The 15,000-nt window shown below is 38.8% G+C and overlaps 1 protein-coding gene and 1 long non-coding RNA gene across 4 annotated transcripts in view; one reads left to right on the top strand and one right to left on the bottom strand.

Annotated features, from left to right (window-relative positions):
- The window catches only part of LOC148736214 (trace amine-associated receptor 9-like), a 20,233-nt gene extending 6,016 nt beyond the window's left edge, over positions 1–14,217 (top strand). For both annotated transcript variants that reach the window (XM_088755429.1, XM_088755431.1), the window contains exon 3: positions 12,566–14,217. In XM_088755429.1, coding sequence (XP_088611555.1) covers positions 12,595–13,509 — 915 coding nt within the window. In that variant the 5' untranslated portion in view covers positions 12,566–12,594 and the 3' untranslated portion in view covers positions 13,510–14,217. The remainder of the gene's footprint in view (positions 1–12,565) is intronic.
- On the bottom strand, positions 2,539–11,861 carry LOC148736215 (uncharacterized). 2 transcript variants are annotated; one of them, XR_015999441.1, is made up of 3 exons: positions 11,724–11,861; positions 3,727–3,847; positions 2,539–3,211 (listed from the first exon to the last, which is right to left on the bottom strand). It is a non-coding gene; the product is annotated as an uncharacterized LOC148736215 (long non-coding RNA). The 2 variants fall into 2 exon arrangements; XR_015999440.1 differs by lacking the exon at positions 2,539–3,211 and having other exon boundaries at positions 3,472–3,847.
- Positions 14,218–15,000: the final 783 nt, after the last annotated feature.

Below are 15,000 nucleotides of genomic sequence, written 5' to 3'. Positions count from 1 at the left end.
GATGTCAACAAGTCATCGTACTCCTTGTGAGCGTCATTGAATTTGTCCTTCAAATGATCGAGATAAAATCTCTCTCCCTCTAATTTTTCTATTTCGGTCTCTGGTGAGTCGCGTAACGCAAGGATCCTTTGCATCTGTTCCTTAAGTTTCTTATAAGCAGTATGTTGATTCGCGAGCTTATTTTTCAAAAGAAAAGCCAATCCCTTTTCCGTCATTTTCCTTATACGACCAGTTCCTTTCGAGGTTTCGAAATCGGATGGCTGTACGCATGTCACGCTTTTGGGTGGTCTCCTGGCTTGTGGCGGCACGTCAATATCCGGATCTGGTTGAAGTTGAAGTTGAAGTTCATTTATTTGTTTAAGCAGGTTGATTAATTGGCAGCTGTAATAGCTGATGTGGACCTGCTGTCCTAACCCACCCATCCCACCCCAGGGGAGGACATCCATCACACAGTAATCTCGTGTATGGGAAATTAACGTCTCCTGCCCCATCCCTGCAGGAGACGGGACCTCCATTTATTCGTCCCTATCCGAGAAGACTAGAATATCTAACCATTTCTTGATGTTATAGAAAGGTAGCAAATTCTTCTCAATTATTTTAAGACCTTGAGTGTTGGTCCGGCCGGGGCTCGAACCCTCGACCTCCCGCACTACAGTCCAGCGCTCTATCCACTGAGCTAGCCGGAAGGCGGTTCAACCGTTCCACGGTTCACGGTGGAGAACCGTGGAATGTAGGTGCGCTAACTATGTTCATTGTGAAGGTGTAGTCTGATCGTCCGGGTGAGTGTAGTCCTGAGAAGGATTGTTGTCGGTGGCAGTGACTGACGTTTCGACAACCTGTGCGGAAGTCATCATCAGAGTCAAGTGAATGATTGTTGTCAGTAGAATGTTCTTATTCCAGTTCGTGTGAAATGATCGGTTGGTTTTGCCGTGATGTTATTGGCTGTAAGACTCAAGTGACGTAAGTCGGTCGTGATTGGTCTGTTTCGGTCTGTCGGTAAAGCTAGGTTGTTCTTTTTCGGTCGTTTGTGATGTTTATGTCGTGAATGAGTCGTTTGTATGGGGCGGGTAGTTGTTGACATCTGTTTAGGGGAGTCTGTTCTAAGTTAGTAAACCAGCTTTCCAGAGTCAGTCGTTGAAAATAGTCAGTGCTGTAGGTTAGGCATTGTGCAGAGTCCCAGTCAATGTTGTGGTTGGTAAGTCGATGGTGTTCAGCAATGTGATTGCTGACATCACCTTTCCTCGTCGCCCGTCTGTGTTCAGTCAGTCTTGTTGTGAGGTTTCTGCCAGTCTCACCGATGTAGGAGGCTTGGCAGTCGGAACAATTGATCTTATAAATCGTTCCCTGTCTGTTCCTCGGTTCGTCTTTGTCTTTAACGTTGGTTAGTAACTGACGTAGTGTGGTGATGGGTTTGTGGGCGACGCGGATATTGAAGGGTAGTAAGATGCGCGAGATGTTTTCAGACATGCCTTTTATGTACGGTATGGTTGCTGTAGTCGTAGGGGTTGCGGTGTCGTTTGTTTCGGTAGTGGTAGTGGGTCGGTGAGTGTTTCGTCGGATGAAGTCGTTGTTGTAGTTGTTCTTCGTAAAAACACGGTGTATTTATTTGTTCTCGTCGGATAAGCTGCCTGTCGAGTCACATACTAGTTGTGCGCGTCGTGTTAGAGTTCTGATAGTTGTGGCTTTGTGTGATGTAGGGTTGTAGGATGACTCGTCTAGTAATCTGTCGGTGTGTGTCGGTTTCCTGTAAACTGTCGTTCGTAATGAGTTGTCGTTGTGGCTTACCAGGCAGTCTAGAAAAGGAAGTTTGCCATTTTCTTCGACTTCTCTGGTAAACTGTATGTCAGTGTTTTGTTCGTTAAGGTGGTTGTGGAATGCGTCAATTTCGTCGTGTCGAACGGCGGTGAATGTGTCGTCAACGTAACGTAACCAAAGCGGTATCGTTTGTCGGCAAGTCGAACGGGCGCGTTCCTTTCTCCTCGCGTTTCATTCTTTTTCTCCTTTTTGCAAACTTTCATTTTGATCGTTGAAATGAAGCAACTGCTGCAGTCAGTTGCTTAATGTAAAGTATGAAACATGACTAAAAGCCACCGCGATTGCTATATCCGTCTATTTTGCTTACGTATTTAGCTCTTTTTCGGTGGTGAACAACAATGAAGGCGGACAACCTGCGGGTAGCTTTCTGGATTCTCTCCATCCCCCTACAGGTTTAATCATGATTAAACCCTAGAAAAACTGCATGATACTTGATAGTTCCTTGTAGGGTGCATCAGGTGTAATAAGCTACTTCCCTCTCGAGCTTGTTAACAAATATAACAATCAACTTTGGACAGAAATGGATCTAAGTGTTCATATTTATTATAACCTTTTCGGCCAGTCATACTCTGAGATGAAAAGAACAGCGCCGGTTTAACGCTATAGGGATTCCCAAAGTAAGTCAACGAATAAAGCAAATTATTTTCCATTCGAAATCAAGCGATTTTCCTGTCTTTCAACTCAAGATAAATTCTCGTTTCAGCCTTCAATAACTAATTAACATAGAGTATAAGTATAACTTTATTTAAACACGAAACATTGATGAGCAAAAAGATGCTCGTTACAAAAATGTACGTGCATACTAACTAATATAATTAGAAACTATAATATGATAAATGAATAAATAACTTGAGAAAATATATATTAAAAAAAAATACATGCTAAATGCCCGAAAAATACAAGCTAAAAATATTGCAGATTAAGGGCTAATAAAATCTATTATTGAAATAACGTAGGAGGCGTGAATCAAACGCAGAAGGTGCATTTGCAATTAAATTCGGTATCCAAATTTAACTTAGTTAACTGATTTATAAAGATAGTAATGCTCTTGGCATCCCTGGCATCTTGAGGAAGGCTCCTCTTAAGTTCGTCATAACATTACCCAACACACAAGAAATGAGAATTGTCTAAAGTATCAAACTGTTATCTTAATGTAACATCACGTTTAGCAACTACCAGGAAATGTGTTAAAGTGAAACTGAAGGCTAATGACTCATCAATTTCTTACTTTAAAATCGTTTACTGAGAATGTGTTCTCTCCCTTGCGGCCTCGCCTCTCGTCGCTTAGCACACCACACAAAATCGCCGGCTTTGCGGGATGGTTGAAAACAATAGTGGCGGTGGACCGGATGGGCATTTCGTCTCTAACTTTCCCTCTCTCCATTCTCCTTGTAGCCTTGTCATGTAAGAATAGAGGGAGTTCAAAATTTCAGCTCGATCTCGAGTTTTTACTAACTGCCTTCATTATTATCAGCAACAAGGCTGTTAAGTTACTGCTTACTTAAAATTAGCCCTTGTAAAACGCACCAGGTCCAGCCAGTTGGCTCCTTCTTGAACTTGTCATTGCGCTCATAGCACATAAAACACCTTTTAACAGCCATGAAGGGGACACATTTGCATTTAAGTATGCCTCTCGAAGTTTCCACTGTCAACCCCTCAAAACGATGTTTCCTTTTAGCTCTATATTCTTTCTTTTTTCTTTACAACTTCCAACTTTACAACGTTTGATTTTACAACTGTTTATCGTAAAAAAGTTGTTCTTACGGCCGGTGAACTATGTAAAGGAAAAAAAAAAAAAAGGACACGACAGTCGTTGAATTCGCCTATTTTAAATGCGAACTCAGTGCTTTTGTGGGTGATGGAAGGCGATGAAAGCGGATAAACTGCGTAGAGTGCACCAGGTGCAATTACCTGTGTCCTTCTCAAGCTCGTCCATAAGCACGAAGCTATCTGAAGTGGCCATGCTTATCGTCCAATGACTCCCGCAAGTTTTAGTCTCAATCCGCCGAACGATAACAAGCTGGTAATCGAACTGCAAAAATACAAATAAATAAATTGTAAATAAATTTTAAATTACATTTATTCATATATATATATATATATATATACCAAACAAAGTATATATATATATACCAAGTATATATATATATACCAAACAAAGTCTACGAGATCAATAACTTTGGTTCTTTCGGGTAGGCTCATTTAGGTTCAACATTCTGCCGGAATGTTTTTTCTAAGAATATCTCTGATCGTGAAAACATCGCATCACGTGGACGCACGGTTTCTAACAAACATTCTCAGTTTCTGGAATCCTCACCGCCTGTCTAAGTAGCCGCCATATGCTAAAATCGCAGGCAGAATTTATCGAGGAAACTTAAGTTCTTTCGGTTAGAGGGTAAAGGACCGCTTAAAGAGCATCTGTTCAAAATATATACGTACTTTGTTATTTAATTTCAATATTTACTTATCATAACGACTCGCGCATGTCCAGGTTTAGGACATGATTCCTTATCCGTGACTTGACTGTTTGTTTTTCCTGTTCAGCTGCGCTGGATAATTCATTCAATTGAGCCTTTAAAAAAATGCTTTTAGTAAAAAGTGTGTCATATTTATATGATCCTCGACGAGTTCAAGATTGCCTCTCTGTCCAAGTTATAAACTCTTCTTGTGACATCAATCTATTAGAAGAGTGGTCTTTACCGCTAAGGTATGTTTAAAGAAATTTTAAGTATCGGGTTAAGACTCCGAGGAATTAGATGAAACGACTTTGATGAAAACTTGCTAACTATGGCAGAGCAACCTGGCGCGATAATAGTTAGACCGTTCCATATTTGTTCACTGATTGAACCGATATTAGAGGATTGAATTTCTAAGCCCAAAACCCACGCTCCGGAATCTCCAGAATTTTGTTTTTTAATACGAGGCATGTGAACGAATTAAAGTGACCTGTGTTGTGAAAATATCCTTAAGAAATAGTTAAAGATATTCGTTTCAGACCAAATCACCTGAATATGTAAATTGACAGTTCTGTTTAACAAACGGTAAACACAACAGCGCACACTATTGAGTTATGGATGCACGCGGGAGGTTGCTAAGCACGAAAGAAGCGTAAGAGTCGCGCGAGGCGATAGCTGAGAGCGACTCTAGCTTCTTGAGTGCTTAGCTCTGAACTTTGCTTGCGAACATAAGTCTATTTGAAGAACGGTCATTACCGTTAAGGTATGTTAATAGCAATTTTAAGTATCGGGGTAAGTTGAAACTCCTAGTGTGACAGAGTCACTTGGGCTTATTTTCTACTTAAAACATATTTCTTCTGTTTATTTTATTTTCTGGAATTTTAGTAAATTGTCAGTAATTTTAGTAACGTGTTAATTGTGTTAGTAATGTGTTTGTAGTGTAGGGCGCCTTACTGGGTATAACCGAGAGGCCTGGGTCCGAGTGTCTCTCATACCGCGAAGGTGTACCAGGGGGGTTAGGGTTAGGGTTATTAGGATTAGGGTTATTAGGGTTAGGGTTATTAGGGTTAGGATTATTAGGGGTTAGGGTTTTAGGGTAAAGGTTATTAAGGGTTAGGGTTGTTGGGGATTAGAGTTCACGTAGGTTCGTGTGTAGGGTTTTTTCGCATCTCATTTTAAAAAATAACGGTACAAAAAAGTACAATGGGAACAAAAGAATCTAAGATGGTGGAGAGATTAACTCCAACACACTGTCTTCGCATACGTATTGTTTATTGTCACACAACACAGGGAAAAGAGAATGGACACTATATTACGCGTTTGGGTATCCTCCCTTAGGGAAAATGATTTCAAGATAAAATGAATATTCAAAAAACGTTCATTTTAGAATAAAAGGAAAAAGGTTGTCGTGACCAGGATTCAAACCTGGTTTATTTCGGTCACTCACACGACCACACCCCTAACTCTCACCTTAAGCCCAATTCCCTAACCCACTTATTCCCATACCAAAATCAAAATAAAAACCCTAACAGTCAAACATCAGAGTGAGACAAACAATGGAAACAAGAAAACGCAAGATGGTGACTCATACTTCCAATGGTAAAAGTGATTTCAAGATGTCATTAGCAATCGTATCGTGTAAAAAAAAAAATCGAGAATAAAAGAGGTTTGTTTCCGCCTAAACCCTATGATGGGATGTGAATAATTGATCCCACTCCAATAAAATGAAAATAGTTCGGATGGTGATCACTCAGTTCATGAGTATTCAAAACTCTCTGAAAATGAACAATGTGTCCTTTGAGGTATAAACATGCGATAGCTTTTTTCTCGATAAAAATATTTACTTTAGTTCAAATCTTAATTAAAAAATAAACTGTAACGCGCGGGTGTGATCACTAGCAGTGACGAAAGTGATTTAAATTCTATACAAAATTCCGCAAGTGAGGAAAATAACATCGATACATCGACGAAATTCAATGACAATGATTCGAAGAGAAATAATTATATCTCCTGTTTAAAAGAATTATCAGAAAAAAATCGAACGTTAAGGTTATTCAAAAACGCAGTACCATGCTTATGAACATTCCTATTTCTCGGGAAAAATGAGCCATAGAGCAGACAAACCGGGGAAAAATACGAAATGCCAGCAGGCGTTGTAACTGTCTCATGATTATCTGTCCATCAAATTTTTAATCAAGTCATAGCATCCTTACATGTTTTTTGGATCAAAGTCAATGACCTGTCTGTCCAAATTGTTTCCGAGTTATGACGGGTGTCAATCAATGATAGACCAATGGAGATCTAGCAATGGGTGTATAAGAGTGGCTATGAGTCGGAATGTATGATCATACATGGGACCAAAGTGATGATGAAGAAAGTTCGATTTCATCCAATCAGACAAGTCGTGTATCTCATTGAAATTCATCCCTACATAGAAGTCGAAGAGAAGATAAATACAATCAAACCGTTCCTGGATACTCCGTTTAAACACAAAATAAAAGCGGTGAAAGAGAGGCAACATAGCAAGTACCAATATACAAGCACGTTTTACTCAAACCTCGACATCTATATGTGATAAAGCGATTGGAAGAATTACAAGGAGCATAATCCAAAGACGACTTTAGCTTGTACGATATGAACTTGCTTTACATGTGACGAAACATTACTAAAACGTGGAAACATTGCCACGGTCGGTACGCGACCGCATTCCGGACGCGCGCGCAGGAGCAGGAAAGAGGAAGAGAAGGAAAGAGTGTACATAGAATGATCTAGTATCACTGTAATAAACTGTTTTAAACTGTCATATTTGTTAGTGGTAATGTCTTACCGCGAGTGTATATGAGTCCCAAGAACTGAGTAAAGTTGAGGAATAAAATGACTAGAACGAGTGAGTCCATATGAAGAATAAATTATATTACTTGAAGAAAGAGGAGGGGAGGAAGAGGAAGAAGAGGAGGAAAGAGGAGAAGGAAAGAGAAGGAAGAAGAGGAAGAGGAGGAGGAAAGAGGAGGAAAGAGGATGAGGAGGAAAGAAAAGGAGGAGGAAGAGGAATGAGGAGGAGGAGGAGGAGGAAGAAGAATAGAAAATATATGTGGCTGTCATTGCAAAGGCTATTCTAATTTCTGACGAACCGGTTTCATATTTAGTGAGGGATCGAGTCGGCGGTCTTAAGTTTAGTGCAGTAAAAGGGGGTATGTTCCCTAATCAAATTTGTGACTTCATTGAAGCAAACTTCCCGCAATTCGTGAGAGAGAAAGAGGGAAGAGAGATTGATTGGAGACATAACGTGAGCTGTACCCTTTCGCGTATGAAGTACTTTGATAATGGAGAATATGGAAGGACCGTGATTCGTCCAGATCACCTATGGAAGTTTACCAAAGATAACAAGTAAGTCTGAGCGTTTAAGACAATTATCGTAGAAATATAAAACATACTAAAATGTATGATTTCCTTCTCATCAGAGTCTTCGAAAAGAAGAGAGAGCAGCCAGCAAAGAGAACTCGTCCTTATAAGTTAAAAGAGAAAATCCCAGCACCCTCCTTTACTACCAGAAATGGCCCTTTACTCAGTTCGTGAGACTCATATACACTCGCGGTAAGACATTACCACTAACAAATGTGACAGTTTAAAACAGTTTATTACAGTGGTCATTCTATGTACACTCTTTCCTTCTCTTCCTCTTTCCTGCTCCTGCGCGCGCGTCCGGAATGCGGTCGCGTAGTGACCGTGGCAATGTTTCCACGTTTTAGTAATGTTTCGTCATATGTAAAGCAAGTTCATATCGTATAAGCTAAAGTCGTCTTTGGATTATGCTCCTTGTAATTCTTCCAATCGCTTTATCACATATAGATGTCGAGGTTTTGTGTAAAACGTGCTTGTATATAGGTACTTGCTATGTTGCCTCTCTTTCACCGCTTTTATTTTGTGTTTAAACGGAGTATCCAGGAATGGTTTAATTGTATTTATCTTCTCTTCGACCTCTATGTAGGGATTAATTTCAGTGAGATACATCACTTGTCTGATTGGATGAAATCGAACTTTCTTCATCATCACTTTGGTCCCATGTATGATCATACCATTCCGACTCATAGCCACTCTTATACACCCATTGCTAGATTTCCATCGGTCTATCATTGATTCACACACGTCATAACTCGGAAACAATTTGGACAGACAGGTCATTGACTTTGATCCGAAAAAATGTAAGGATGCTACGACTTGATTAAAATTAGATGGTCAGAAAATAATGAGACAGTTACAACGCCTGCTGGCATTTCGTATTTTCCCCCGGTTTGTATGCTCTATGGCTCATTTTTCCCGAGAAATGGGAATGTTCATGAGCATGGTGCTGCGTTTTTGAATACCCTTTTCGTTCGATTTTTTTACTTATAATTTTTTTAAACGGGAGATTTAATTATTTCTCTTCGAATCATTGTCATTGAATTGCGTCGATGTATCGTTGTTATTTTTTCCTCACTTCCGGAATTTTGTATACAATTTAAAACACTTTCGTCACTGCTAGTAATCACACTCGCGCGTTACAGTTTATTTTTAATTAAGATTTGAACTAAAGTAAATATTTTTAGTGAGAAAAAAGCTATCGCATGTTTATACCTTGAACGACACATTGTTCATTTTCAGAGAGTTTTGAATACTCATGAACTGAGTGATCACCATCCGAACTATTTTCATTTTATTGGAGTGGGATCAATTATTCACATCCCATCATAGGGTTTAGGCGGAAACAAACCTCTTTTATTCTCGATTTTTTTTACACGATACGAATGCTAATGACATCTTGAAATCACTTTTACCATTGGAAGTATGAGTCACCATCTTGCGTTTTCTTGTCTCCATTGTTTGTCTCACTCTGATGTTTGACTGTTAGGGTTTTTATTTCTATTTTAATGTGGGAAGAAGTGGGTTAGGGAATTGGGCTTAAGGTGAGAGTTAGGGGTGTGGTCGTGTGAGTGACCGCAGTAACCTAGGTTCGAATCCTGGTCACGAAAATTTTTTCCTTTTATTCTAAAATGAACGTTTTTTTGAATATTCATTTTATCTTGAAATCATTTTCCGTAAGGGAGGATTAAACACCATCTTAGGTTTCATTATTTTTATTGTTTTTACACCATCTTAGCTGACCTTTATTTTTTCAAATTATGAAAAAAAACACGCTCCTATAACCTACGCAATTTAACCCTAAACCAGGATTTATTCAACGCTTTTAATTTGTGTTTCCTTCCTACATCTCTCATACATTCCCCTCTAATTAGTGCAGCGCTCTACCAATTGAGCTAACAAGCCAACTGGGAGCAGGCCATCAAATTAATTCGACATAAACCCGTAGATGATAAATCAAACAACAAACATATGAAATACATATATATGAACTGCGGTTATGAAATGTATATGTGCACGATCCTTCGCAGTAAAGCACTATTTAAGCAATAGTGAAAATCAGACCTGAAAAAAATTCAGGCCTGTACGGGATTCGAAACACTGACCTCTGCGATATTAGTGCAGCGCCCTACCAATTGAGCTAACAAGCCAACTGGGAGCAGGCCATCAAATTAATTCGACATAAACCCGTAGATGATAAATCAAACAACAAACATATGAAATACATATATATGAACTGCGGTTATGAAACGTATATGTGCACGATCCTTCGCAGTAAAGCACTATTTAAGCAATAGTGAAAATCAGACCTGAAAAAAATTCAGGCCTGTACGGGATTCGAACCACTGACCTCTGCGATACTAGTGCAGCGCTCTACCAATTGAGCTAACAAGCCAACTTTTAAATTCATTTTTAAAAGTTTCATTCTAAAATCATTTCATTCTAAAATCATTTTTTTAAAATGAGATGCGAAAAAACCCTACACACGAACCTGCGTGAAATCTAACCCTAACCTCCCCAACAACCCTAACCCCAACAACCCTAATCCTCTCGTGCACCTACGCCGCATGAATAAACCCTAAAACCCCCCTCGCGCACCTACGCCGTATGAATATTTAATTAGAACCCACTCGGCCGAATCACTCGGACCCAGACCGCGCGGAAGTTGCCATAAACCTATGATTCGAAGCAGAACAATCTACTTCCCTGTCAAAGAAAAAGCTACCACGCAAGATCTTTGTGAAATACGCAGACACGTGATTAAATACATTGACGAGATTGAAACTTATGATTCCAACGTGGGAGAACATTCTACATTTTATCAATTACACAAAGATATGATGACAGCTTTTCTAGCTTATGAATAAAGGCTGATAGTTTCGAGAGAAACTGTTTGGGGCTACGTCGGTGGGAGTAACGAAATAATTTGGATATATCAACAAAGTTGAAATGGTAAATTGGCCACCGTAACGATTACAAAAGCTGACGTTTCGAGCGTTAGCTCATTCGCTCCGACGAAGGGTTAACGCTCGAAACGTCAGCTTTTGTAATTGTTACGGTGTCCAATTTACCATTTCAACTTTGTTGATATATCCAAATTATTTTCTAGCTTATGTTACCTATTTACAACTCAAGTATCGTGCAGAGTGAACAAATAAATCATATGTAAAAACGTATGTTGTACTTAATTCCTCCGTAATCGTTCTCGTCGGGTGCAAAGTCGATTAAGTACTGTTCTCCATCTCGAATCACTCTTCTCAAATAAATCATACGTAAAAACCAAATGTTGTACTTTATTCCTTCGCCATCTTGGATTTCTTTTGTTATCTTTGTAACGTTACTTTTTTAAAAACTTCTACTCACGAACCTATGCGAAATTTAACGCTAAAACCCTAAACCCTAACCCTAATCGCCCATCGTACACCTACGTGACATTTAACCCTAACCCTAAAACCCTTACCCTTATAACCCCTCGTACACCTACACGGTATGAATAACTAACCTCGGCCGAGCCACTCGGACCCAGACCTCGCGGTTTATAACATACAGGCGCAATATACTACTTGTGTTAACTGTATTAGTAATGTGTTAATTTCATTATTCCTTTACCTGCCCTTGTCCTGTTGTGTAAGAGTAAACACCGATTTCCCTTATGTAATTCCCGTTTAATTGGCCGCTCCTAGCCCATATTTGGTTTTAAGTTATTTTTACCTTTTCCTGTATTTTACTATAAGTTACAACCGTTTGCTCGGTAAGTTCAGTTGATTTGTTGCCTTCCTGAGAGTGCCCTTAAAGCGGATTCCAAGCTATACTAGCTTTTGGTATGTTTCAGTATTTTATGTTTGTTTGAGCCCTAAGCTTAGCATGTAGTTGTTACCATTTGTATTTTTGTAGTGATTTTCGGGTTAGAATTTGCTTAGTTTAGCCACGTATTTCTTTTAACTTACTACTGTATTTTATTTATTTACTCTGACCTTTGTCACACAGCATGCAATTTCTCTGCTATATAAACTGCAATTGTTTTCGTTTTAGCAGCTGCAATATTTTGCTTACCTGCTTCCAATTCATTGTTGCTATGATTCCAGTGTTTTCAGTACCAAATTATGGGTTCATTACACTAGCAATTTCATTTTCCCCTTTCACTGTTTTATACTGTATTAGCTCAAGTTGTAATATTAAGCCTGGCTCGTAGTCTTTGTTGAATTCATGCCTCGTGTAGCAATCACTATTATAGATAGTTTCTGTCACACAATTTCCTGTTTTCAAGTACTTTGTTTGTTTCCTTTCTTTTACTGAATTATTTCTGTCTGTAGGTTATCCTTTAGTGTTAAGTACTTTCTCCTAATCCATTTCAATCTTGTTACATCCTTTAGCTCATTGGAGCTTTGTTTTCTTATTTATTGTTTAGTGTCACTCGTTCCCGTTTTTTTTGTACCGTTGCATTTATTTGCTGTTTAATAAACTTGTAAATCTTCCCTCGGATCTTTTGTTCTTACGTCGACCGTTTTGGCCGTCTTACACTAGTAAAAGATAAAACAATTTTGATGAAAACTTATTAACCATTGCAGAGCAACTTGGCGTGATCGTAGACTGTTCCATATTTCTTAACTGACTGAGCTGATATTGGAGGATTGAATTTCATTTCCTAAAAACCCAGGCTGGTTGAGCCTAAATCCGTCCGGAGAGTTGTCTTTCGTGCAAGATAAATATTATGATAACATGTGGAAAGAAAAAAAAAAAAAAAAGAAAAGATTTGTTTAACACCTTACTTATCCGTACGTGGTAAAAACATAGGAAAGAAACGTTTGAAAATGATTTTCTTAGAACTCAATACCTGTATTCGTCAAGGTAAATTTCCAATAACCAATCATTTTGTGTGTTTTTCTTTCCTCCAGATTCAGACCATTTGGCGGACGGCAACTCAATGACTGACAACGCCATAAACAGTTCTTACAATAGCACGAAAGATGAGACCTGGCTGCCGCTTCCTGAATGTATTCTCTGGCTTGTTGTGTTCATTACAGAATCTCTGGCCACAGTCAGCCTTAATATCATAACCATTATTGTATTTATGAAGAAGCCCCAGTTAATAAGAAAGAGCACTTACTTGATAATACATCTAGCGATAGTCGATCTCTTAGTCGGTGCAGTCACCATACCTTCAAGTATATATTGGGTAGGGGCTTTCTGTGATCTGTGGGAGATCGATTGGCTCGGGATCACTTATCTGGCGTTGGCAAAATTATTTCAAAGTTTCCCTTTTGCTTCTCTTATAAATATCGCTATCATTTCATTAGAGCGGGTACATGCAACATTTCGTCCATTCAAACATCGTTTCATTAAGAAATGGGTTTATGGAGTTTTAATTGCTGTTACTTGGATTATAACTGCGGCTCTCTTGCTGGTAACATCACCTTCAACCCCTTCCATTTGGTTTCTTTGGTCTTTTCTTTCTCTCCTCTTTGTAATATGTGTTTCTTACATTTCCATTCTAATCGAAGTCCGCTTAAGTCGTCGCCCCCGACACCACTCCCAAGCAGGTGTGAGGGAAAGAAAATTGACGAGAGCATTATTTCTTGTGACTTTAGCGTCCCTATTGACTTGGATTCCAGCGATATTAGAACTGATTTTTCGCATTTTCTATCGCCAATACTTTCCCCCGAGGATATTCTATCACATTGTTAGAATATCAAACCTACTCTACTTCGCAAACTCGTTGGTGAATCCTATAATCTACGCTGTGAAGATGCCAGAACTAAGACAAGGTATAAAGCAAATTATATTCCGTAGGACTCCAAGTCGCTTAAATCAGTTCGGATTAGCTTTACGTCATCTTTAGCAAATTTCTTGTTGAATCTCTGCCAAATAGAAGTAATTAACATAGTTAGTCTTACATATGATGCACGATCCTCGCAGTAAATAGCGCTATTTAAGCAATAGCGAAAATCAGACCTGAAAAAAATCAGGCCTGTACGGGATTCGAACCACTGACCTCTGCGATACTAATGCAGCGCTCTACCAATTGAGCTAACAAGCCAACTGGGAGCAGGCCGTTAAGTTGATTCGTAATAAACCCGTGAAAGTGATAAATGATATACAATGAAATATATGAAGTTCATATATTTAAATAGCGCTATCTACTGCGAGGATCGTGCATCACATGTATCTAATACCGCAAATATATGAACTTCATATATTTCATTGTATCTCATAATTAGTCTTCTTATGACATCAGTTCATCCTCCTACAAGTATGCGATAAAAATCGTCAAACTCATCGACTGAAGGATGTTATCTTTGATATAAGAAAATATCAATTTCTTTACCAAGAAAGGAGATTTTGTTTCAGCTATTAAGGAAAGCCGGTAACTAGATAGTTTGCGGGTAGTAAAGGGTTAAAATTACGTATTTAGGGGAAAAGTCAATCTTCAATTCATTTAATCATATTTCCAAGATAGCGTAAAGTTAGATTCACGTCGTGTAAAACTATTCACAGTATCCGGAAAACTGTTTTTGTATTTGAAAATTAAATGTTCTGCAAGTTTTTACTGAGTTATTTTTCTTTATTACACACTTCGTAGTAACATGTTTCGGATTTTGTTTTTAAAAGTTTGAAAGCCATGCTTAGCCAAGATAAAGAAGGAAGATAGCCTTGGCAAGCTAGAGCTAATAGCTTTTCTAGAGACTTACTCGATCACATGCAGGTAGCTGCTTCCTTTCCCTTTTTCCCATTGGGGTGGAGCAAAGTCATATTTAAGACGCAAATATGTAACAGCGTTTTTCGAGCGAGGGTCTAATCAACCAAAATGGCCAATGAGAACTGAGTCAATTTCACAAGGAGCAAGTAAAAACTCAAGGTTTGCTTAAACAAGAGGGTGTCAGAAGAGCTTCTCAGGTTATAGCATGACTGAGACTTTAGAGAAATCAATGAATCCAAGTAAGTGGGAGCTGTGCCATGCAAGATCTTTAAAGTTAACAGAAGAATCTTGAATACAATTCTAGACCGAATCGGCAACCAATGCAACTTGATTAGAAGAGGTGTTATGTGACAATAACTACACTTATTTTTACATAAGTTCGGATTCCTTTCTTCTTTTCGGGGGGAGTATATTACATAACCCCCGAATCAACTGTCTGAAAAGCTGGGTGCGGCTTTGATTGCTTGAAGGGAAGAGCGGGGCTAATGAAGAGCTGATTGAAATGCAGGAGGATTATGTATTAATATGCAAGGGGGATAAGTGACTTATTCCCCCTTGCATATTAATACATAATCCCCTCGCATTTAGATTACCTGTTCATGAAGAACAAATTTACGGTAAATACAATGAATT

The sequence above is a fragment of the Stylophora pistillata genome, chromosome 3, assembly GCF_964205215.1.
Source record: "Stylophora pistillata chromosome 3, jaStyPist1.2, whole genome shotgun sequence".
Classification (NCBI taxonomy): domain Eukaryota; kingdom Metazoa; phylum Cnidaria; class Anthozoa; order Scleractinia; family Pocilloporidae; genus Stylophora; species Stylophora pistillata.
This window is presented reverse-complemented; position numbering and strand designations above follow the sequence as displayed.